We start from the raw sequence: 24,761 nt of genomic DNA on the forward strand, positions 1-24,761 counted from the left end.
CACAGTTATAGAAATCATACATTTAATTTCATTCTCCACCCCCCCTCCAAAACAAAGAACAATAAAAAATACTTGTTATTCAGTCACTATTTTGCTCACTCACTGAAGCATAAAGCAATAAAACCTACAAAATCATCGTAGTTTTGTACAAATGAACAGTTTTGAAAGCAGTATTTTCTTACAACTGCGAGGCAAAACTGGAAAATACGGATGAAACAAAGGTTTGTTTACATGCAGCAGATCAGCCGGCGAGAATGTTATGCCCCTGCGACCTATGAATTGCGCATGCTTAGTCAAAATACCAAACTCGCTTATTCATTGATTGCATTACATCAAATTTAGTCATAGAAACACGTTAGCAGAATTACCTGTACATCTATGTCAGACTGCTGTTTCATTTATCTGTAGGCCAGCTTGTTCACTTTATACATAAGTCCCAGATGCTCATGGCATTTTGCACAATTGATTAAATGCCCACTGAATGCAGGGTAATCCATCTGGTTTTCTAATTCCATTTTAACTGAGAGATTTGATAAAATTGATGCCTTGCTACATCATATTGAGGAGCAGCTGAAAATCAACTTTATTACTGTGGATTTGGAGTCATACAAGCCAGGCTGGATTCGACATCAGATCATTCGTGAATGGCATGAACAAGGTAGGTTACAATTAAAATCTGGTAGCTTTGTTGAGAATATTCCTGAGACTAGCATTTTAATCACAGATTTATTTTTTATTACTTAGTCACATTCCATAGATGCTGCATTTTTTTATGGAAAGTTGATCCATGTTGGCTGGGTTATTAAAGGTAGTACTATACAACATTGCTTGTACCTCTCTGGTTATTTGTAGGAATGAAGAAATAACCCTTTCTTATGTATTACTTTTGCAGTTACATTTTCATATAATTTGAAATGCCTATTGAGATATCAGATAGGCTGTCCATCTCACACCTACCTAGATTTTTTACTTTGCATTAACTTTAATTGTAATTAATTGAGGAAGGATATACAAGTGAAGTTGAGCTATTCATCCAGATTGACATTGGGTGGAATAAGTTATGATTACTCTGAACACATTACTTGAAATCAATCTCCCAACCTGTTGTTTGGCAGGCACATTAAAACAGCCACAACACTAAAGATCATAATGTACTTGTATTTCTTCAGTAAAACATGCATCCAAGCTTGCTTACTACAATAATACATGGTGAAATAGGAAACTCTGAGAAAGTTATGGGCAAGTTGGGCCGAAGGACCTGTTTGCACGCTGCATGACTCTAAAGACACGAGGTTCAGCAATAGAGATGTATTTATATAACTGATGCTGGCACAAAAACATCTTCTGGCTGAAACTAATTGATAACATGTTCCCTGAAATTAGTGATGGACTTTTCAGAAGGTTCAACTAGCTTTTCAGAAGGTTCAACTAGCAACTAGCAAGTGTCATTTCGAGAAACTGCTCATTTAGTACTCATTATTTTGGTGCAAAATCTTTCTGGACTGAATTGTGTCCCAGAACTGTCAAAAATAGGTAACAGAACCATTAATCATAACCGTTCTGAAAATAGCTTTAATAATTTGTGTTTTGCATATTAAAAGTGAACAGGGGGAATTTTTCAGATTTGTGGGGCAAAAGCAGGGGAACGCCCTGCGATTCATAAACACCTCCACAAGTAATTCTGGAATTAAAAGTGAAAATAGACACTTAAGGTTCTGAAATAGAACTTTCAAATATTAAACTGCTTAAACCATACAGTGACACAAACAAAATAATCAAAGCTATACCATAATATTTGTTTTATAGGCAGATTGTATTGATGCACAATTTTGTAAAGAAAATACTTCACTTGACAATAGCAATAGCATCACAAAGAAAATCTGTCAATTAGCCAGAAAGATATGGGTTTGTGCAAAAAGAATTAGAAATAAACTAACAATTGGGAAATTAAATAAAGAGTTGTGGTGTTCAGCCATTCTTTATTTTTGTATATATTATAGATACAAAACATGTTTCTGAGATGCTAGAATAAAAATTCTTGTACACACCAACATTGATCTCTGTTTTGACACAAAGTGTTCTAGTAACTCAGTAGACTAGGCAGCATCTCTCAAGAACATGGACAGGTGATGTTTCGGGTCCAGTTCTGTGTTCTTTTGTGTATTAATCAGCATGTGCAGTTGTGTGTCTCTACGTTTCTTAATTCCTCCACATTAGGCAGGAAATGGTTTTGGGTAGACTGATGGGACTGAAGGCTGATAAATCCCCAGGGCCTGATGGTCTGCATCCCAGGGTACTTAAGGAGGTGGCTCTAGAAATAGTGGAAGCATTGGAGATCATTTTTCAATGTTCTATAGATTCAGAATCAGTTCCTGTGGATTGGAGGATAGCAAATGTTATCCCACTTTTTAAGAAAGGAGGGAGAGAGAAAACGGGTAATTATAGACCAGTTAGTCTGACATCAGTGGTGGGGAAGATGCTGGAGTCAATTATAAAAGACGAAATTGCTGAGCATTTGGATAGCAGTAACAGGATCATTCCGAGTCAGCATGGATTTACGAAGGGGAAATCATGCTTGACAAATCTACTGGAATTTTTTGAGGATGTAACTAGGAATATTGACAGGGGAGAGTCAGTGGATGTGGTGTACCTCGACTTTCAGAAAGCCTTCGACAAGGTCCCACATAGGAGATTAGTGGGCAAAATTAGGGCACATGGTATTGGGGGTAGGGTACTGACATGGATAGAAAATTGGTTGACAGACAGAAAGCAAAGAGTGGGGATAAATGGGTCCCTTTCGGAATGGCAGGCAGTGACCAGTGGGGTACCGCAAGGTTCGGTGCTGGGACCCCAGCTATTTACGATATACATTAATGACTTAGACGAAGGGATTAAAAGTACCATTAGCAAATTTGCAGATGATACTAAGCTGGGGGGTAGTGTGAATTGTGAGGAAGATGCAATAAGGCTGCAGGGTGACTTGGACAGGTTGTGTGAGTGGGCGGATACATGGCAGATGCAGTTTAATGTAGATAAGTGTGAGGTTATTCACTTTGGAAGTAAGAATAGAAAGGCAGATTATTATCTGAATGGTGTCAAGTTAGGAGGAGGGGGAGTTCAACGAGATCTGGGTGTCCTAGTGCATCAGTCAATGAAAGGAAGCATGCAGGTACAGCAGGCAGTAAAGAAAGCCAATGGAATGTTGGCCTTCATAACAAGGGGAGTTGAGTATAGGAGCAAAGAGGTCCTTCTACAGTTGTACCGGGCCCTGGTGAGACCGCACCTGGAGTACTGCGTGCAGTTTTGGTCTCCAAATTTGAGGAAGGATATTCTTGCTATGGAGGGCGTGCAGCGTAGGTTCACTAGGTTAATTCCCGGAATGGCGGGACTGTCGTATGTTGAAAGGCTGGAGCGATTGGGCTTGTATACACTGGAATTTAGGAGGATGAGGGGGGATCTTATTGAAACATATAAGATAATTAGGGGATTGGACACATTAGAGGCAGGAAACATGTTCCCAATGTTGGGGGAGTCCAGAACAAGGGGCCACTGTTTAAGAATAAGGGGTAGGCCATTTAGAACGGAGATGAAGAAGAACTTTTTCAGTCAGAGAGTGGTGAAGGTGTGGAATTCTCTGCCTCAGAAGGCAGTGGAGGCCAGTTCGTTGGATGCTTTCAAGAGAGAGCTGGATAGAGCTCTTAAGGATAGTGGAGTGAGGGGGTATGGGGAGAAGGCAGGAACGGGGTACTGATTGAGAGTGATCAGCCATGATCGCATTGAATGGCGGTGCTGGCTCGAAGGGCTGAATGGCCTACTCCTGCACCTATTGTCTATTGTCTATTAATATCTGTTTGCCTGCCGTCAGTCTCTTCATTTGAACAGTAATTTTAACCCAAGGGCTGTGTGAAAGATTCCCATTCAGCAACAGCATATGCAATTAATACTTTTTGACACAAGGTCTGACAAATGCGGCCAACTTGCAAATGATTTCACATGCCCTCTGGCAGAAGTCCTTGTATTTTATAGATCTTCAGATTTCATCTTCTTGTCTTATTCTCTTTTGAAGATGCTCACTGATTGCTGCAAGAGGGTTTGCCTTAAATGCTGGGTTCTCAATGGTAACTTTGAATTGGGCCACTTCTTCTTCTCTAAAATATAAGCCAACATGTGCAGTATTAGTATAAACACCAAAGGCAAAGTTTAGAATAGTCACAAAAATACTCAATCCGATATCACCACCAAACATAAAGCACACCCTTCCAGAAATTACAATCTGAAGATGCAAAATAGTTCTGCAACTGGTAAAACAATGGGTAAATGTATTCAAAGGAAGATAAGGAAGCAATTTGTCGCCCATATGGTGGTGAGGATGTGAAACCTGCAGTCTGAAAGTGAGAGAAAGGCTGTAGTCCAGATGGTATTTGGCTGTGCTGTGGCCTGAAGGACTACAGATCAGGAGTTTGAGGGTAGGATTAGGTTATCTATCTCTTTTTACTCAGACGTTCCTTCATGAATGCTCAATACTTCTCTGATCAAGATGACCACCTCTGCAAAGTTCCACTTCTGATAGTCTGGCATCCTCAGATCAGAAAGGGTGTATCATCAGATGGTAGTCAAATACACTTTGACAAAAATGTTTAAGATTTCGAGCTCTCCATGTATAAAATTCCTGTCTAAATATCTCACAAGCACAAAACTGTAAATTTGTACAGCCCCTGTACATTAGTGAATGAAATAATAATTATTACTCATCAGTTACTTCCACTGAACTATCAGCAGCAGGCAGAGGAATATACCATGAACCTATTGTTTAGTGTCCAATCCCCATAATACGTATAACCAGTGGTGTGTCAGTCCAGACTGTATGGTCAACATTCTAGCACGTGGGTCTTTACTCAGACCCACAGAGCCATTGCTGGCACTTTTCAGAACTTAACTAAATTTTATTGATTAAGTTAGAGATCATAGATACATCTAAAAATTACTCCCTGGAGAAAGTTCTTAAAGTTGTTGGGTGGTACAGGTTGTATCAAAAAATGGTTTTACAATAGACAGCTCGTGGTCATCATAACTGCAAATTAGTAGCTCAGCTACAGTGAAAGCGATGGAGCAGTTTGGGTCAATGGAGCCATTTGTTTTGATGACAATTAAATCTTGGAGGGCAAGCAATCTAGGGAGAATGAAAATAGTCAATGCAATTATAATGGTTGGAAAATATCTTAGGAGGGCATACAAAAGGCAATGTCTCTGCTGACAACAATCCAAGTATTTCTCACAGGTCAGGTAAAAAGCATGATTTGTTATTTGATCCAGTAATCTGGAATGAACCAGGCAAGTCATGTAAAGGAACAGCTCGGAAATAGTGGCCATAATTAAATGCTTATTAAAATAATAGAAAAAGGTATAAGTATGATTTTGAGCTGAGCAATGAATTTGAAGAGATAAAAGGGGAACCATTATTGCCAATCAACAGTGAATAAAACAAGAAAAGCATTTGAAGCGTTGTTCAGCAGAGGGCAGGAAAAAAAATTCTGCTGAAAGGAAATAACAAACTAAACATAAAATTCCACTGATAAATAAGGATACTTGAGGGTAAGGAAAGACACATACGTCAAGTAGATAGATGATACAGGATTGCATTACATGAGGGAATATAAGGGATTTAAAAAAAGTCAAAAACATAATTAGAAAGTTAAGAAAGTTGGATCTTAAATTGGCTGTCAACTCAAAGCAAATAAAACAGCTGAGTATTTCAAGGACACATCAATAGGTTAAAAAGAAAGGGATGAATGGGTCATTAAAGGGTAGGCAGGACAGTTCTAAAGACAGCAACCGAGGAATTGGAAGTTGGTAGAAATTTAAAATCATCATTTCACTTCCATATTTATCATAGAGATGACAAAATAAATGAACCCAGCTCAAAAAGGAGAAATATCCACCAGGTGCCCATGTTCCTTTAGAATTGAAGTAAGAGATAGCAGAAGCATTGCCACAATGATTTAAGAATTAATTAGAAAAAGATGTAGTACCAGGAAGACTGGGGGATGACTACCATAATTACTATATTAAAAAAGAGATAGAACGTGACCTGTGAATGAAATACTATTCCAATTCAACATCAATGGTAGGAAAAACAATCAAGCAAAAATAGGGGAACCTCTGGAGCAAAGTATAATCATGAACCGACGATATGAAGTTCAAAAAAAGGGAAAATCTTGTTTTTCCAACTTCACTTAATGCTTGGAAGAGATGAGATAAAAGAGCAGACAACTGAAATTGGAATGTAGTTGATGCAAGTTATTTACATTTTCAAAAAGCCTTTGAAAGGTATCCAATAACCAGCCAATGAATGTCAAAGTGGATGCAAAGCCAGCAATCCACGTCCAAATGGATTGCTGCATTCATGATAGAAAGCATACAGAGGAAGAAAGTGGGGAGTGATGCTCCAACACAGGTAATTACTGGAACCATTGATGTTCACAATTTATATTAATAATTGAGACTCCAGATTCGGAAATACAATTTTAAAATTTATAGATTATAACAAATTGGTGATAACATGGGTGGAATGATCAATATTGAGCAGGACTGCAGTAAATTAAAGAGAACATCAATAAACTTCCAAAATGGGCAAGTAGCTGGAAAATAAAGTTCAGTCCAGATAAATGTGAGGCAGTACATTTGGAAGCTGCAAGTTCAGGTGGATTAAAGGATAACAGGTTCTTGGAGAACAAATACATCAAACACACAAAGTTGTGCTACAAGCAAGGCCATAAATAATCCCAAAACGTGGGTTTGTTTTTTTCTTGGTGCAAAACTTGCAAAAGTGAACCTTGGTTAGGCCACAACAATTACAGGACTGCATGCAGTTTTGTTCATATAAGAGATATGAAACTGGGCAAGGTCATGCCACTTCCCCTCTCAGGATGCTGATGAAAGATACATATTTTACGTCTCATTCAAGTAAAATCTATTCAAAAGCATAAATCAATTTTTTTTAATGCAAACAGTATAATGTTACTAATTACAATCAAACATGCGATTCACTTCAAAAATTATCCAGAGATTCAAACTTGGCTGTTGCTCTCAACAGCAAGTACAATTTACAGAGAGAATCAAGAGCAATACAACCTTCAAGTATTTCATAGCTTACTTTTCTGATAAAAAACGAGGGAAACAAAAATTAAAAAATTAACAATAAAATTTCTGTCTGGTTGCTTACACATCATATTTGGAAAGCGGAAAATAAATAACACAATTTTCAATTTATGAGACATTAATTTTGGCTATAAAAGTGTCTTCACAAATTACAATTCAATATTCAGTGTAATAATGATACTGGGAAAACTAATTTTGTTTTGGTTTGGCAAAAAGATCAATCCATGAACATAGATGATTCAAAGACTATGCTTTTTTTCTGTCTTTCTTTTGCTCAGGTTCTGGAGCCATTTAAATGCAGCTCAGAAGCTTGGAGATTATCAAAATGGTGCTGGGTATTCAAGTGCCCATGCTGAAACAACCTCCACTTTGCATTCAGTTACGCCGAAGCTCTTGGAGCCAGGTTCCCACTGGAAGATTGGTCTGGGAGTCGTGATTAAAAGAACAGGGACAGTGAGATGGTTGGTCAATTATACTATTGTACTTGGATGATCCTGTTAAGTTCAATTTTCATTGTCACTAAGTGATTGCCCTCACAGTTATTGCCTTAACTGAGTTTGGAAGTGTTTAATAAATGCAATTATTTTTTCCTTCAAAAATCAACATGCAGATTCACAAATATTTCACTTATAAGAATTAATATTTCCATTAATTCTGAGGAATCAACTGAGACCTTGTTGAAGTAATGCTCAAACCTAATAAGTTTTTTGAAGTCAGAGAACAAGGGCACTTACATGAATTTCCGTTTTTGAGCTTGCTTCATCCTACTGTACTGTATCCTTTCTGGTTTCTTCTTTGCATGGCTGCAACACAAAAAGAATGTTGCACATTGCATCTCATAATTTAGTTAAAATTGCACGTACAAACATACACATTGGGAGCAGGAGTAGGCCACAGCCCTTCAAGCATACTTTGCCATTTAATAAATCATGTGCGTCAATTGTAACATCAGCTCTAAATTTCTGCTTTCTCAAGTAACTTTTCATCCTGGTGTTTAACAAAAATATTTCTACATTTGCCTTAAAAGCATTCAGTTTCAGCTTCCATTGCCCTTGAGGAAAGCAAATTTCAAACTCAATCCTCAGAGCGTAAATTTGAAGTAATCTCTGCCTCAAATGAATGATCCCTTATGTTCAAACAAGGACCAAGTTGTAGACTCTTGCTCAAGAAGAACCTTCACACCCACCTTGTCAAGATTCATCAAGGTCTTGCAAGTTTCTATCAAGTCCCACCTTACTCTTCCAAACTGCAGCATTTGTAATTCTAACCTGTTCATCCTATCCTAAGACAACTTGCTCTTTCCAGTTCGTGGGCTAGTAGAACTTCTATGAACCTCCACCGATGTAGACATCCTTCTTTGATATTGGCTCGAAGGCCTGAGCTATAGGGAGAAGTTAAGCAGACTAAATTCCTTGGGAGGATGAGGGATGATCTTATACAGGTGTATAAAATCGTGAGAGGAATTGATAGGACAAATGCACAGAGTCTTTTACCCAAAGTGCAGGAATCAAGAATCAGAATGCATAAGTTTAAGGTGAGTGATGGGGGAGAGATTTAGTGGGAGTCTGATTTTCGTTTCATACAAAAAGGCTGGTGGGTATGTAGAGCAAACTTCCAGAGGAGGTAGTTGACACAGGTAGCATCACAATGATGAAAAGACACTTGGACAGGTACATGGATAGGATAGGTTTAGAAGGATGCAGGCCAAACGTAAGCAGGTGGGACTAGTGCAGATGGCGATAGACACACAATGCGGGAATAACTCCGCGGGACTGGCAGCATCTCTGGATAGAAGGAAAGGGTGACGTTTTGGGTTGAGATCCTTCTTCAGACCCTTCTTCGTGTTGGTCAGCTCAGGCAAGTTGGGCCGAAAGGAAAGTTTCCACACTGCGTGTCTCAATATGACCGACATCAATGAAGCTTCGGCACACAGTGCTTGAGCTTTTTGAGACTCGTGCTGCCTTCCAAATCTTTCTTCAAAGCTTTGCTCGTCTTTCATGGATCCTTCTTAACGTTCCAAGAATTCATTTTGGTTCCCCCCAGATACTACCACTCACTTGTACAAGGCCAATTAAATTGGCCAATTAATCTACCTACTTGCACACATGAAGGAAGGTGTAGGGAGGAATTGCAGATGCTGGTTTAAACTGAAGATAGAGACAACAAGCTGGTGTAATTCAGCGGGTCAGATAGCATCTCTGGAAAAATAGAATACGTTGTAGGAAGGAACTGCAGAAGCTGCTTTAAACCAAAGATCGACACCAAAAAGTTGGAGTAACTCAGTGGGTAAGACAGCATCTCTGGAGAAAAGGAATAGGAATAGGGACATGAAGGAAACCACAGCATCTGGAGGAAATCCAGGCAATCACAAGGAGAATATATAAGAACATGTGAACTCCATAAGAGACAGAAATGAAAGAAAAGATCAAAACTGCGTGGCTGAAGATGTAACCTATCCAGCTGTGAAGGCTCACAACTAAAACCTTACTAAAAAGGCCTGGTTCTGCTTCAATTTCTTTTCTTGTTCTGAAACAAATTTGATGATTGGAGTTTTAAAATGTGACGTGACGGACATGGAGCCTGGATTTTCTTTAAAAAATAAATTAATATCAGCATTAAACAGTAAACACTCAGAACCATTCACCACAAAATGCCTTTTTGCAAAATCTGCCTGCATCTGTTCAAAGAGCTATTCAATTAGTTCACTTTCCTAACAATAGACAATAGATGCAGGAGGAGGCCATTCGGCCCTTCGAGCCAGCACCGCCATTCAATGTGATCATGGCTGATCATTCTCAATCAGTACCCCGTTCCTGCCTTCTCCCCATACCCCCTGACTCCGCTATCATTAAGAGCTCAATCTAACTCTTGAAAGCATCCAGAGAATTGGCCTCCACTGCCTTCTGACAATTAAGACAAAACCAACAAAAAACATAAAAGACAACGGACTGCAGGCAAGCCGCAGCTGTGACTTCAACAGCTCTCCCCCCTACCCTTTCCGCCCGCCTCCACTCCCCCCTCCCCTCCCCAAACACACTCCCCCCTCCCTTCCTCCGTCCCCCACCCCCCGACCCCCACTGCCCCGCTCCCCACCCCCTTCTTCCCCCACCCCCCATTTACCTACCCCATCCCCTCTCAACATCAACGGGCCTCACTCTACACGGCGAGGTCAGGCCAAGCGAGCGGTGAGCCGAGGCCAGATGAGCGGCGAGGCGGGGCGAGGGGCAGGGGGAGCGGCGAGGCATGTGTTTTGCAGAAAAATGTGAGGCAAAATCGGAATGGTGGAAATGAAATAAGAAAGCGGAAACTTTCCACCAAATTCGGAAGGGTTGGGAGGTCTGGATGAGCCAGAAAATAACTGAATGAGACTATCCATAGTTGATAATTCATCTTGCTCATTCACATTTAATTATTAAACATGCAACAAACAGCTAGATAGATAGGGTCAAGTGTCAATGTCACAGATAATGAAAAGACACACAAGTTCAGACCATCAAAGACAGAATAACATTCTGTTTGAAATCACAAATATTAATGTTAATTACACATGTCGATTTGTACCTCTTTGATTTATTGGCCATTGAACTGTTGCTTTCACTGATCAATTCTGTCAACTCTGGCAGTGCATCAGCAAGTGGCTGCATGTCTCCCACAACAGGGGTGGATTTCCGTTTCTCTTGGGCTTTCGTCTTCTGTTTTGCCAGTTTGATCATCTCGATTTCTGCAAGACATAACATTGGAATGAATGGAATCTACCTCCCAGCAGATACTCCTTTCGATATGTGTTAAATGGAAAGTTTGTAGGTTTTAACCTATGTACCGACATACAGCATCATCTGCAGGCTTCACACTGGAATACTGCCACTGCCTACAATTCTCCACACAGTCGTGCCCTAAAATGTATGATATGAAGCTCATACTCCCTTTTCTCAATGCTAAATCATTATATCCATCTGTTAGCGTTCAAAACATTGAAAATATACTAGACCAAGTGGACCCGTTGAGCCCAAACCTCCCCTGAATTGGTGCAACACCATCTCCTCTCCCTCCCCCCTCCCTAGGAGATAGATTTAAACTTTAATTTGTGAATAACTTTAAAAATATAACACCAATTTTAATGAAACATCTTCCATTAGCACCAAAGGGACGACGGTGGGCCTAAAATTGTCGCGCTATCGTGTATTGTTTTGGCTGTAGTTCAGGAACAAACAAACATTTGAGTATATAGATACAAGACAGCCTAGATGCTTGGAGTGTTGTGTACAAACCAAGGGTACAAAGATGTTTACCTAATAGCTGCAGGCAAGCACAAGCTCACCAGAATCTGGTGCGTCCATCTTCATTTAACAAACTGTCCCTTTTCATTTTTATTTGGCATTGATCTCTCTTGCAAAATAAAACAGTCTGCTATCAATTGGGTGATACTTACTGTGAAGCCATTGTTCGTGCCTTTGTTTTAATTTCTCTTTCTTTGAGATTTGAACCTTGTCACCTGCAGAAGACAATCAGCATTATGTCAAAAGAGGTATGCAAGGAAGCAAACAACTTAAAAACAATTCTATTGGAGGTGAGGAGTGTGAAAGAGTGATACAGATACTCGACCTATTTTTTTGTTGCTCGCATCAATCACAAGCCATTTTCATAAAAGTCCAAGTTGGTATACAAGCTTGTTAATTAAGTATTTGTAGCAAGGCCAAGTATCACGATTTCAGTTCCCATGCATGTTGTAAATTATTTAGAGCATTCTATGAGTTTTGTACCGTACACTTCAGGTTCGAAAAGACTGGCCTTGGTGCTGCATAGATTCCATATCAGATCTGAAATCTGACTGAGATGTTTAAACTGTGTCAAGTATTTGAGAAGGCAAAGAAAGAAACTATTACTTATTTTGGAGAGTTCAGAAAAATAGGGCATCTCAAAATTAATGTGAGAAAGGAAAGCCAGAAAACCTATCTTCATACAAAAGGTAGTGGAAATCTGGAAGTGCCTTTCCCAAATCAGGAAGGAAGATCACGTTCACAAGTTCCAGTAGAATGAGGCCATTTGGCCCATCGAGTCTATTCTGCCATTCAATCATGGCTGATCTCTGCCTCCTAATCCCATTTTCCTGCCTTCTCCCCATAACCCTTGACACCCCTTCTAATCAAGAATTTATCTATCTCTGCCTTAAAAATATCCACTGACGACCTCCACAGCCCTCTGTGGCAATGAGTTCCACAGATTAACAACCCTCAAGAAGTTCCTCTTCACTTCCTTTCTAAAAGAGTGCCCTTTAATTCACCAGTGGAAACATCCTTTCAACATCCACTCTATCTATGGCTTTCATGATTCTGTAAGTTTCAATGAGATCCCCCTCAACCTTCTCAACTCCAGTGAGTACAGGCCCAGTGCTGTCAAACACTCATCAAATGCTAATCCAATCATTCTTGGAAACCTCCTCTGGACCCTCTCCGGAGTCAGCACATCCTTCCCTCAGATATGGCGCCCACATTTGCCCACAGTACTCCAAATGCAGCCTGACCAGTGCCTTAGCATTACATCTCTGATTTTGTATTCCAATTACATTTTTTTAGATGAGGTTGATCTATATTAATTTAATAAAAGTATTAAATGCTACACACCCTGTCAGGAGTTCAAATTCATTCATAATTGAAGGGACTGCCACACGTGCTTTGAGACCTTCAATGGTCTGCTCCCTAGTCCTAACAGACGGGTCATATTTCTTCTGAAAATAAAAACACGTTGAAATCATCTGGTGCGATTTAGAGCTCATTGAATCTTAATGTTTATTACTGGGACCAAAAAACAAACTACTGTACTTCTGTGTATTACACAACAGCTGCCAATACGTACTTTAAAAAGCAAATTATATCACTCAACTGGATTCAGTACCCTGTGTTATCATCAAGTATCTAGAATTGATTCATTCCCAAAACCAGTGACACATTTACAAATGAAAACTTATTTTATCAAAGCAGCAAATTGGGAAATGTAAAATAAACAAAGAAACAAAGAAACTAAATGTGACCACTTATTCAATGCTACCAATTTCTATTAAGCCTTAAGTAGATATATGTAACATGACAAGCGATTCAGTGTTGCAGAGGTCAATACGTCATGGAAACAACTTTTATTGAGCAAAGGCAAATGCCCCAAGCTCAAAATGAGTGCATCGCAAATTTGTTGAGCTTGTCCCTTTTACATTCCTCCCATCTTTCCTGGCTGGGGCAGCTGAGAAATGAATGTGGTCACAAGCTGGATCTGCAACATTTTTACTAAAGAAATCCATGCCTTAAATTTTGCACTGTATTTAGCAGCATCGCGGACAACCTCACATCAAAAGGAAAGCTCTAGTGTTTTCCTGCACTAGTTGTTAGTATCCACCCATCTTCCTCCCCTGAATCACTGTCCCTATTTCAATGTGGTTTACTGGACAGCATCAAGCGAAGTAAATTCAGATGATTTTCCTTCATTCTACAACTTGAGAGTGAGCTGAAATAAAGACAGAAACTGCTGGGAATATTCAGGCAGAATCCATGGAGTGAGAAACAAAAGTAACGATGCAGGGCAATGCTACATTAGAACTGGATGAGTGAGAAAACAAGTGGGGTGGAGTGGGGTGGACATAGGAGTAATGGAGATGGGAAACCCCCGTGTAGGGTTGAGATCATGGTTATTCAAGTATGGAGGAGTTTATTAATCATAACAGATCTGTCTAAAGGAGTGGAGATAAAGGGAGATAAATGAGGGCAACTGGAGGGTTAAACTGAACTGAAGGTGGGAGAAGCAGAACACAGTTGCTGGAAATCTGAGATAAAAGAAAATGTTGGAAATAGTCTGCAGATCAAATACCACCAGCAGACAAAAACTCAATTAACATTGCAGATGAATGACCTTGCATGAGAACTGGTCAGTCTGATACCAAAATGAAAGACTGAGGATCATAAAATGTTGAAAATATTGAGTTCCAATTGTTGTAATGTGCTTACGTGCAAGATAAAGTGGTGATCTTCAAGCTTATGTGCAAAAGAACAGGAGGGAAAGACAGTGCAGTCAGAATGGATCAGGTCTCATCAAAATTAGTGAATTCAATGGATATGAGAGGACGAGACAAGTGGCAAAAGGAAAAAGAATGAAAAGAGAAATGCAAGAGAAAGAAAGAGTATACATGCTAGGGCAAATCAGCAAGTTCTGGACAATCTGAAATACGCATTACTATCATTACTATGATTGCTGCTATGGAAACCAGTGGGCATCAGTATACACTCAGTGCAACTCTTCCTATTTTAGGTTAAAAGGGGGATTAAAGTGAATTCTGTTTCCATGTGGACTGTGGCTACTTTCAATATTCCTTTCGCATGCAATTTTTCCCAGTCTGGTATTGTTATCCTACCCCAGTCAACATTTGGTACATAATACGTGTTTCTGACATGAATCTTGCTACATCCAGGAAGGGCAATCTTTGATCACTTCTGTAACATAGGGCACAAAGAAAGTGATTTTAAGTTCTTAGATTATCCATTCATTTTAAAATTTTATCTGCAAGGAAAAAGTAGGCAGTTATTTTTAATGCACCATGGATGTAGATTTGGAAAGCAGCACCCAAGTTTCAATGCTTCAAGCATTGAGCAACATGGTCTTGCTCCAGGCTGAAGAATATACTGTCGTTGAGCCAAACACACCATAAAAGGCCACCATGCACAGCTAAAGCAATGAGATCATTAAAAATACCTGTTATTACTAATAACACATTTCAAAAATGACAAATTAACTTTGGAGTTGGCTCAAAAAACAACTACATCAATCCAGAGTTTGCTATTATAAGTCACATTGACTCCTGTGCCAGATTGGAATCAAATCTATGGGACTCTTTTCAGAGGTCAAAAGAATAATTCAAACCTAGTCTATGCCTTAAGAAGGCAACAGAGATCCAAATCTGAGCTTCCAATTTACTGGAAAAACGAGGAAGAAAAATAGTGGATGGGATTAATTTTAAAAGAAACAATGAGAAACTGCCCTACAGGCCAGTAATAATTATTGCCTAAGCAAGATTGTAACTGTAAGAATATATTTTAAATCTTCCAACCTGTGTTGGACCTGTGTGTAGTACTCTAAACTGACTGAAAAGGTTGCGGTTTGGAGTCACATTCACAGTAAGACTGATATTATAATCTAGTGTTGAAAGGATGCTGTACAGTCAAAGGTACAAGTCATTGAAAGGAGCCTTTATTTCAAGAGTCAGTCTCCCCTCTCAGGCGGCTTTGAAAGATTTCATGAGACTTTTTGGAATGATTTCTGCGTGTTGTACAATATTTTTCATGTTAATCATCAGAACAGATCACCTAATTTCCTGCGTTCAAATTGGCTATATTGTATAAATTTCTGTTGTTTCAACATGACAACTGTCAAATGCCTAAATTGCAAAAAACATCTTTTGCATGTGTTTTCATTCACAAGCCTACAAAATTCCAAACAGATGTGCTCATTGCAATATCTAATACTTCAACAATTTTGTCCTTAATTCGTCAGATCATAGCTATTGAGTAATATTGACAAATTCAAATAAATTACTTGTTGGCAACAGAATGGTTTATGTCACAGATTCATAAAGTACAATTTATATAGCACAGAAACAGGCCCTGAAACACCGAGCACAAGCCAGCCATTAAGCATCCATTTACACATCCTACACTACCCCATTTTTTCCCTCCACATTCCCAACAATCTGCCCCATGCCCACATACAGTATCTTTGTCAATTAACCTCTAAATCTGTTTCTTTGGGATGTGGGAAAAAACTGGAGCATCTGTGGAAACCCACACAGTCAAAGACTATGCAAACCCCATAGCACCATAGGTAGCTCCATAGGTAGCACCGTAGGTCAGAATTGAACTGAGTTGCTGTAGCTGTGAGAAAGCAGTTCCACAGATACACCAGTGTGCCGATCATAATTCCTTTCAACATTTGAAATATTAGAAATTATTAGAAATGAGGCTACTTTTCCCTCATGCCTTTTCCTTGAAAATGCTACCTAATTAGTTCTCCACACAAGTGTTTTCCTCAAGTCAGTGTAGGGTGTTAGATTATTAGATGGAAAATTGTGGTAAAAGTAATGATTTTACAGCAGAAATATTTGTGATCATACTTTCACAGAAATGGACTGGATGAAGATCAAATACTTTGGTGCTAAATAAAGCTGGACTTTCCAAACAATAATTAGGAACAAAACCATTGGCTCCATGGTTCAATAGGCTCCGAATCACAGACTTTTTTTCAATGAATGTCTTTATTATTCCCAAAGAGCAATGGGTTTAGCACAAGTAGATGAAAATGAAATCTGGATGCAGCATATGGAAATATTCAAAAAAAGCCAGTGCATTTTATTTTCCATTAAGTGCAGGCCCCATTAACCCCAAGATCTAAGCTTTATTGGTCAGCATAAGTTAATTGTGCCTCACAAATGGACAGAAGAATATTAGCAATACTTCGACATGAATGAATAATTAACATTTGTAAAGCACAATGAGCAGATCACATATTTACTTGTTTGGTTCGATCTACCTGCAACAGGGCATAAATGAAACTAGTCATTTGGCACCTTGTCCAGGAAAAGACTAACAGAACACATGGAGATTAAAGTGACGAAAAACAATCCTATGAAATTACATTTATTATGACAGGTGATTAAACTGTAGTGATATCAGCAGTGTTATTGTTGCAATCCCCAATATAGTACTGAAACTTCAAAGTAACATAAAAATGCCTAAAAATATTCATCAATTCCATCTTTGCTACATATTTGACAAAGTTCCACAGTTCTCTGCTAATTCTTTCTATCAACTCAAACACAGCTCCTTTAAAGTGTGATAGAATGAACACATGCCTACAATTAATGTTATTCTATTGCCTTAAGTTATGCCTCAAGTTATCAAACCTCAAATTAATAAATTATTATTATTATTTTCACCTTCATGATTTATTATTTACAATATATTGTGTGACATGAATACATATTTCAATACATATTTATTATTTTCAATGAATTGTGTGACATGAAGTATCTATTGCACTGTCACTAATAGAAAAATATTGATGATCTTGTTATTGGATCAAGGAGCTGCTAATGTAAGATCAGGGATTGAAAACTCTAACAAATCATACAAAGGAATGGCCAACGAGAATGTGTAACTATAAAAGTACAATACACATATCTGAAATCAGTTTTTTTAAATTCGTGGAACTGGAATTGGTTCAATCATTATTTTAATAGCAAGCAGTTGTGCCAGTTTGCAAAAGGAGTTGTGTTCTTGGACAATTAGTTTCAACAGTGCTCCTGGTTTTCAATGAGAAGCAATTCACAAGTAGTCTCTAAGTCAGGGATCTACAAACTATGGCCCGCGGGCCACATCCAGTCCGCCATGAGATTTTATCCGGCCTGCAGCAAGCTCTTAGACAGCGGGGACTGGAGGCAGAAGCTGCCGGCGAAGGTTCGCCGGAGAGCTTATTGCCACTGACCCAGAGTCGGGACAAGACGAGAGATTGCAGCGCCCCCTCGAAACTTCCCTCCTCGCCACTGCTCAACCTGGGGGGAGAGAGAGGGGGGGGCGGAGAGAGGGTCGGGGTCGAAGGAGCAGCGGGGAGGGGGAGAGTGTCAGCGGGTGCTGCTCCCTCCCTCTCTCACTGCCAGCGCAAGCGAGATCTGCGCCGCTGCTCCACTCTCTTCCCCGGGCCCGTCTCTCTCGAACGCAGCAAAATAGGAACAAACACGTGAAACTTGCCTCCTCGCCGCCCCCGCCGCTCACCCCGGGGATGCGGGGGTTCTGAACAACAACTACACTTGTGCAGACCTCCCAACATTTGATTTTACAAATTCAGAATTTAGATGTCCAAAATTCAGAATTTCACATCAAAATTCATAATATGGAGTGTAATGCAACTTTAAGGAAAAAAAAGTATGCACGCCAAATGCACGTAAGCGTTGCGCTACATTCACGTGTGTATTATTTCCAACAGTCTGTAGTTCTTAGACTACATGTACAATGTCAGGCCTATCATAAGTATATTCTACTATGTATTGAAAGGTTATTGAACGGAAATACTTTTTACGACAAAGAAAAAGAAATTTAAATTTTTTTTTTTATTTTGCTTTTTCCTTACATATCCCAATTATCTTGGTATTGAATAAAAGAACAATGGTCATAAAATGTATGATTAAGTAATGAAGAAAGAGATTCATTTAAAACTGCACCTACCTAATTTAATTGAAGACATACTTGCTCCAGTGGTCTTCAACATCAAATCACAACAGTCCATGTCCCCCCAGCCCAACTCCCCCCACCCCCTACTCCCCCCACCCCCTACTCCCCCCCACCCCCCCACCCCTTCCCCTTACTCCCCTCCCCCCCAAATCCACCCCCACTGCAAAAGTCCCAACTTCTTGATTCCGCATGCAATGGAGAACAAAGGCAGGGCAGCCAGTATGTTAATGTACTGACACTTTATTTTTTATATCAAAAAATACTTTATTCAAATAATAAATATCATTCACAAAACATATTCTTAAACAACCCCATCCGACATTTCCGGAGGTTACATTTGGTACAGACATTTACTTAGACATTTACTTACATTTAGACATTTACCCAGTATCCCTTGTTTGGAGGGGCGTCTCTCTCCACCACACCCTGCCCCCCCCATGTCCAGCAGCGGAAGGACCCTAGACTGTGGTCCTCCCCCACAGGGCCTTAGCGTTGGCTGCACCAAGCTTCAGTGTGTCCCTCAGCACGTACTCCTGCAGTCTGCAGTGGGCCAGTCGGCAACATTCCTTGACGGACAGCTCGCTCCGCTGGGAGGTCAACAAGGATCGGGCAGACCAAAGAGCGTCTTTCACCGAGTTGATGACCTTCCAGCAGCACTCGATGTCAGTCTCGGAATGCGTCCCTGGGAACAGTCCGTAGAGCACAGAGTCCTCTGTGACGGAGCTGCTCGGAATGAATCGTGACAGGGACCTCTGCAGACCTCTCCAGACTCTCTTGGCAAATCCACACTCTTTGAAGAGGTGGGCCACCGTCTCCTCTCCGTAGCAGCCGTCCCGAGGGCAGCGTGCGCTGGTAGTGAGGTTCCGGCGGTGCAGGAAGGATCTGACTGGGAGGGCTCCCTTCACCGCCAGCCAAGCCAGGTCTGTGCTTGTTGGTGAGTTCTGGCGATGAGGCATTTTGCCAGACAAGCTGGGCTATCTGTTCTGGGAACCACGCCACAGGATCCATGGAGTCATTCCCCTGCAGTGCCTGCAGGACGTTCCGTGCTGACCACTGCCCAATGGATTTGTGGTCAAAGGTGTTGGTCCGGAAGAACCTGTCCACAAACGACAGATGGTTCGGCAATGTCCAGCTGACTGGCACATTGCGTGGCATCTGCGCCAGGCCCATCCTTCGCAACACCGGGGACAGGTAGAACCTCAGCAGGTAGTGGCATTTGGTGCCCACGTGCCTTGGCTCTATGCTCCGCCTGATGCAGCCACACACGAAGGTGGCCATCAGAATGAGGGCGACGTTGGGCACGCTTTTACCCCCGTTGTCTGCCGACTTGTGCATTGTGGCTCGTCGCACCCGGTCCATCGCAGACCCCCAGATGAAGCGGAAGACGGCCCGGGTGATCTCCTTGGCGTGGGAGGGAGGGACGGGCCACACTTGCGCCAAGTACAGCAGCCCCGAGAGCACCTCACACCTGATGACCAGGTTTTTCCCCGTGATGGAGAGGGAGCGCTGCTTCCACAGCTCCAGCTTCTTCCCCACCCTGGCTATCCGCTCCAGTCAATTTTTGTTACATGCCTCAGCCTTCCCGAACCAGATCCCCAGCACCTTCAGGAAGTCAGGCTTGATGGTGAAGGGGATGGAACCGGGTCAAGTCTGCTCTGGGACGGGCCAGTTGCCAAAGAGCATGGCCTCGCTCTTCCTGCGGTTTACCCTGGCCCCCGTGGCCAACTCAAACTGGTCGCAGACGCTGATCAGTCTGCGGACTGACCCTGGATCCGAGCAGAAGACGGCGACATCGTCCATGTACAGGGAGGCCTTGACCTGAGTGCCCCCACTGCCTGGCAATGTCACTACTCTTATGCTCGCATCCTTCCTGATGGATTCGGCAAAGGGTTCAATGCAACAGACGAACAAGACAGGGGAGAGAGGGCAACCCTGCCTGACTCCAGACCTGACGGGGAAGCTGTCTGATTCCCACCCATTAATTTGGACTGCACTACAGATATCGGAGTAGAGCAGTTGTATCCACTTCCTGATTCCCTCCCCAAAGCCCATTTTGGAGAGCACATCCCTCATGTACGTGTGCGATATCCTGTCGAAGGCCTTCTCCTGGTCCAAGCTGACCAGGCAGGCATCCACCCGTCTGTCCTGCACGTAGGCAATGGTATCTCTCAGCAGCACCAGGCTGTCTGAGATTTTCCTGCCAGGTACAGCACAGGTTTGGTCCGGGTGGATCACCCGTCCCAGAGCAGACTTGACCCGGTTGGCGATGGCCTTAGACAGGATCTTGTAATCTACATTCAACAATGTGATGGGTCTCCAATTCCTTAAGTCATTCATCTCCCCCTTCTGCTTGTAGATCAGGGTGATGCTGCCCTTCCTCATAGAGTCTGACATGCTGCCGGCTAGAAGTATATCGTTGTACACTTCCAGCAGGTCCGGGCCCACCCAGTCCCACAGAGCCAAGTACAACTCTGCCGGTAAGCCATCGCCTCCGGGAGTTTTACTCGAGTCAAAGGAACGGATGGAGCCAGTCAGCTCCTCCAGGGTCAGTGGTTGGTCCAGACTCTCCCGCTTGCTGTCGTCCAAGACTTCCGTGATGGAGGACAGGAAGTTCTGGGAGGCGGTGCTGTCTGTGGTCTTTACATCGTACAGATCCTTATAAAAGGAGGCCTTCAACTCTCTCAGTTCCTCCCTCACATCCACCCCTCTCCTCTGCAGAAGGAGCAGTTGCTGCAAATCTGTCTGGAGTTGGCACAGTTCCCTCTTACCCTGTCTTGCTCTCTGAACACCTTTGGAGACGAAGAACTTCTTGATGTTCTCCTTTGTTGCCTCCCACCAGAGTGTCGGGGAGTCAAAGAGGGGCCTCACAGTTCTCCAACATGCGTAGTCCCTCTTTAGCTCCTCAACGTTCTCCGGGGTCAACAGCTCCACGTTTAACTTCCACGTCCCTCTGCCCGCCTTCCGGTCCTCCTGTAGGTGACAGGTGGCCTGAAGGAGGCAGTGGTCAGAGAAGAACACCGGCGCGAGGTCGGTGTGTCTGACCGTGACGGCCCTCGATGTGAAGAGGAAGTCTATCCGGGACTGGGCTGAACCGTTCGGTCCTGACCAGGTGAACCGCGGCTGGGCTCCGCCTGCAGGGTCGCTGAAGGCGTCGCGCAGCTTTGCATCTTTGACCGTCTCCACCAGGAGTTTGGAGGTGCTGTCCAGTCTGTGGTTGGCACTGCCGGATCGTCCAGCCGCATCGATGATGCAGTTGAAGTCACCGGCCAGAACGAGCGGTCTAGACGTGGCCAGCAGCAGTGGGAGCTGCTGGAGGACGGCCAACCGCTCGCTCCGCCTGGGTGAGGCATACACATTAATCAGCCGGAACGGAGAACCACGGTACATAACATCCACCACCAAGAGACGCCCCCCCACCACCTCCCTTACCTCAGTGATGGTGAAGCCCCCTCCCCGCAGCAAGATCCCCAGACCGGACGCACGACAATCATTGCCCCCCGACCATACCGACAGTCCGTAGGGCCACCATCGCGACCACCTCCGATAGCAGCGAAGGTGTGGCAGCCCGCACTCTTGTAGAAAAGTCACATCCGCCTTTACCTTGGCCAGGTACTGCAAGGCGGTTACACATCGCGCAGTGCTCTTCACACTGCGCATGTTTAAGGATGCCAGTTTCAGCTCCATTGTCCTTTAGAGTTCCAGGCCGTCCTTTTCCTTCCGCATGAACATCGTCTGGCTGAATTCCAGCACTTTTTTTTGGCACAGGTACTGGTACTGGGGGTTGGCTTCCTCAGCACAGGGTGAATTTTCTGGCGAGGCCACTGCGCTGTTCCCAGTTTCCTGGAGCTGGGGCCCATTGGCCACTGCACTGCTCCCGGTCTCCCGGAGCTGGGGCCCATTGGCCACTGCACTGCTCCCGGTCTCCCGGAGCTGGGGCCCATTGGCCACTGCACTGCTCCCAGTTTCCTGGAGCTGGGGCCCATTGGCCACTGCACTGCTCCCAGTTTCCTGGAGCTGGGGCCCATTGGCCGTTGTGCCGCTCACGGTCTCCCGGAGCAGGGGCCCATTGGCCGCTGCACTGCTCCCATTCTCCTGGGGCTGGGGCCCATTGGCACTGCTCCCAGTCTCCTGGGGCTGGGGGGCAACAGACACGTTCTTTCTCTTACCTTCCTCCTCCCCCGTTTTCTTCCTCTGCCTCTGCTTCCGTTGTCGGCTCCTCCCGGTCGTCTCATCCTCCGACGCGGAGAGGTTGCTGGCCTCGTCCTGGGAGAGGACTCTTTTTTGGGACTTGCTTGCCCCCTCCGGCTTTTTCTCCGTGCGCACAGCCTTCAACGTTTTCCTCGACTGTACCACCTTCCATTCCTCCTCTTCCTGTTCCTGTTCCCCCTCTTCCATCGACTCGCCCTAAACCAGACTCGTGCTCCTGACCTCCGCTCCTCGTCAATGATCCTTGCCTCAGTACAGATACTGCTCTTATATTGTTCTTATAAGAACATTAGGTTGTGCAAGAACAGATACTACACTTGATCTGACACTGACTAGCGTCTTCCTGACAGCGGTAAGGACAATCAATGTGTCGTCAGAATGTTAATATACTAATACACCCCCCCCCCACCACCACTCTACCGTGATGAGGAATCACCTGTATTGCTAGTTTTATGAATAAAGTATATTTGATCAAGAAACTCTACAAATGTTTTACATGATATAAAAGATCACCGAAGTGATTTAAATATGTAACAGGGTATCTAATATCCAACAGCTTTTGGGATTTCTGGGAGGCCTGTCAGGGTCCATGGATGGACCGTGAGAGGGGGGTAAAAGGACAAGTGTGGCGTCTCCTGTGGTTCCAGGGGAAAGTAGCTGGAGAGGGGGTGGTTTGGAAGGGAAAGGATGAGTAAACCAAGGAGTTGAGGAGGGAGGGAGCATTCCAAAGACGTACAGGTATGTAGGTTAATTGGCTGGGTAAATGTAAAAATTGTCCCTAAATTGTGTAGGATAGTGTTAATGTACGGGGATCGCTGGGCGGCACGGACTTGGAGGGCCGAAAAGGCCTGTTTCCGGCTGTATATATATGATATGATATGTCCTATTTGTGGAAGCATTCACAGGCTGTTGTGTTTCAAATGACTGCACTTCAAATGGAAATGCTTTGCCTATACTATGGGACATCAAGGTTGGTAAAATATATCATGCAACTCACTTTGTGAACACAAGTTGAAGATACAGGGAGGTCAAATGTGAACAGATTTTTTGGTGCATTAATATACTTTATTTAAAAAGGATACCAATTTTATTTGAAAATAACATTATAGAATAAAAACCAAAAGTGAAAGGGATTACAAAATATTGCGGTTAGGTAGGCTGTGAAAATAACTTCAGTTTCTTAAGGGTGCCTGATAAGGCAGCATAATTATAATCATAATTTTTTCAGAGCTCTAAGCACCCTTACTGAGACAGGGAATGGAAATAGACTCATAAGAGTAGAGTAGATTAGCATTTAAGACATTTTGGCCAAATGCTGGAAGTTTTTGATACATTTAATGAAGAATGTTTTTCTTCCTTTTTAAATGTTATTTTAGCAGCATACTGAAACAATTTCTGGGACACACTGCATATTTCGAAGACAACTAAAGGGAAGTTGTGTTAACTAGCTACTGGATTGATGTTAGAAATAAGATTTAATGGTATTTTAAGATAAATGTAGAAACAAACCATCATTTTAAATACTATACATGGGTAAGATTCTCTACGATTTTTAAAGTCAACTAATTTCCTTATACTAATGAGTATAATGTCCTTAAAATAACGTTGAAATTTTCTTTTAAGAGTACTGTATTTCAAGATGCTACCACAGATTAATATTTCAATCCTTATTTGTTCTTTCTGCACATAAAATTGAATAGGCCTTCAACTAACTTGAAAAAGGAGAAATTTTAGCATCCTACATTCTTTCAATACATGTCCCATCACACAACGCTGCAGTTTGCATAATGCCTCATCTTGAAATCTTGCCCAAGTCTGTCTCTCCTGTTGCACACTCCTCCTATTCCGTGCCACACGCACGTCTATTTTTATTTAAGAATGGATTATTTTTAATACATCATTGTAATTATTGTAATTTGTTAAGAATTAACCATGTATATAAAATAAATACTTTCTTGTACAAACACCTCTCAGGTGCTCTCGAATACGTGATTGAACATTTCACATTCAGTGACCTACAAGGTAAAGGACAGAACACTGGAAAATTGGATTTGGCAGGATAGTTTTATTTTTGCTAAACATGGACTAAAAAGCCACCTCCTGTGATCTAAACTGCAATTATTTTGTGACCATAATAAG

At 42.3% G+C, this 24,761-nt stretch overlaps 1 protein-coding gene across 1 annotated transcript in view; it reads right to left on the reverse strand.

Annotated features, from left to right (window-relative positions):
• Positions 1-3,045: 3,045 nt before the first annotated feature.
• slx9 (SLX9 ribosome biogenesis factor) overlaps positions 3,046-24,761 on the reverse strand; it is an 81,606-nt gene continuing 59,890 nt past the window's right edge. The window contains exons 3-6 of the mRNA XM_078404457.1: positions 11,588-11,650; positions 10,720-10,879; positions 7,893-7,961; positions 3,046-4,148 (exon numbers count right to left, since the gene is read on the reverse strand). Of these exons, the coding sequence (XP_078260583.1) occupies positions 4,031-4,148; positions 7,893-7,961; positions 10,720-10,879; positions 11,588-11,650 (410 nt within the window). The 3' untranslated portion in view covers positions 3,046-4,030. The remainder of the gene's footprint in view (positions 4,149-7,892; positions 7,962-10,719; positions 10,880-11,587; positions 11,651-24,761) is intronic.

This window comes from Rhinoraja longicauda, chromosome 8, assembly GCF_053455715.1.
Source record: "Rhinoraja longicauda isolate Sanriku21f chromosome 8, sRhiLon1.1, whole genome shotgun sequence".
Taxonomy (NCBI): Eukaryota; Metazoa; Chordata; class Chondrichthyes; order Rajiformes; family Arhynchobatidae; genus Rhinoraja; species Rhinoraja longicauda.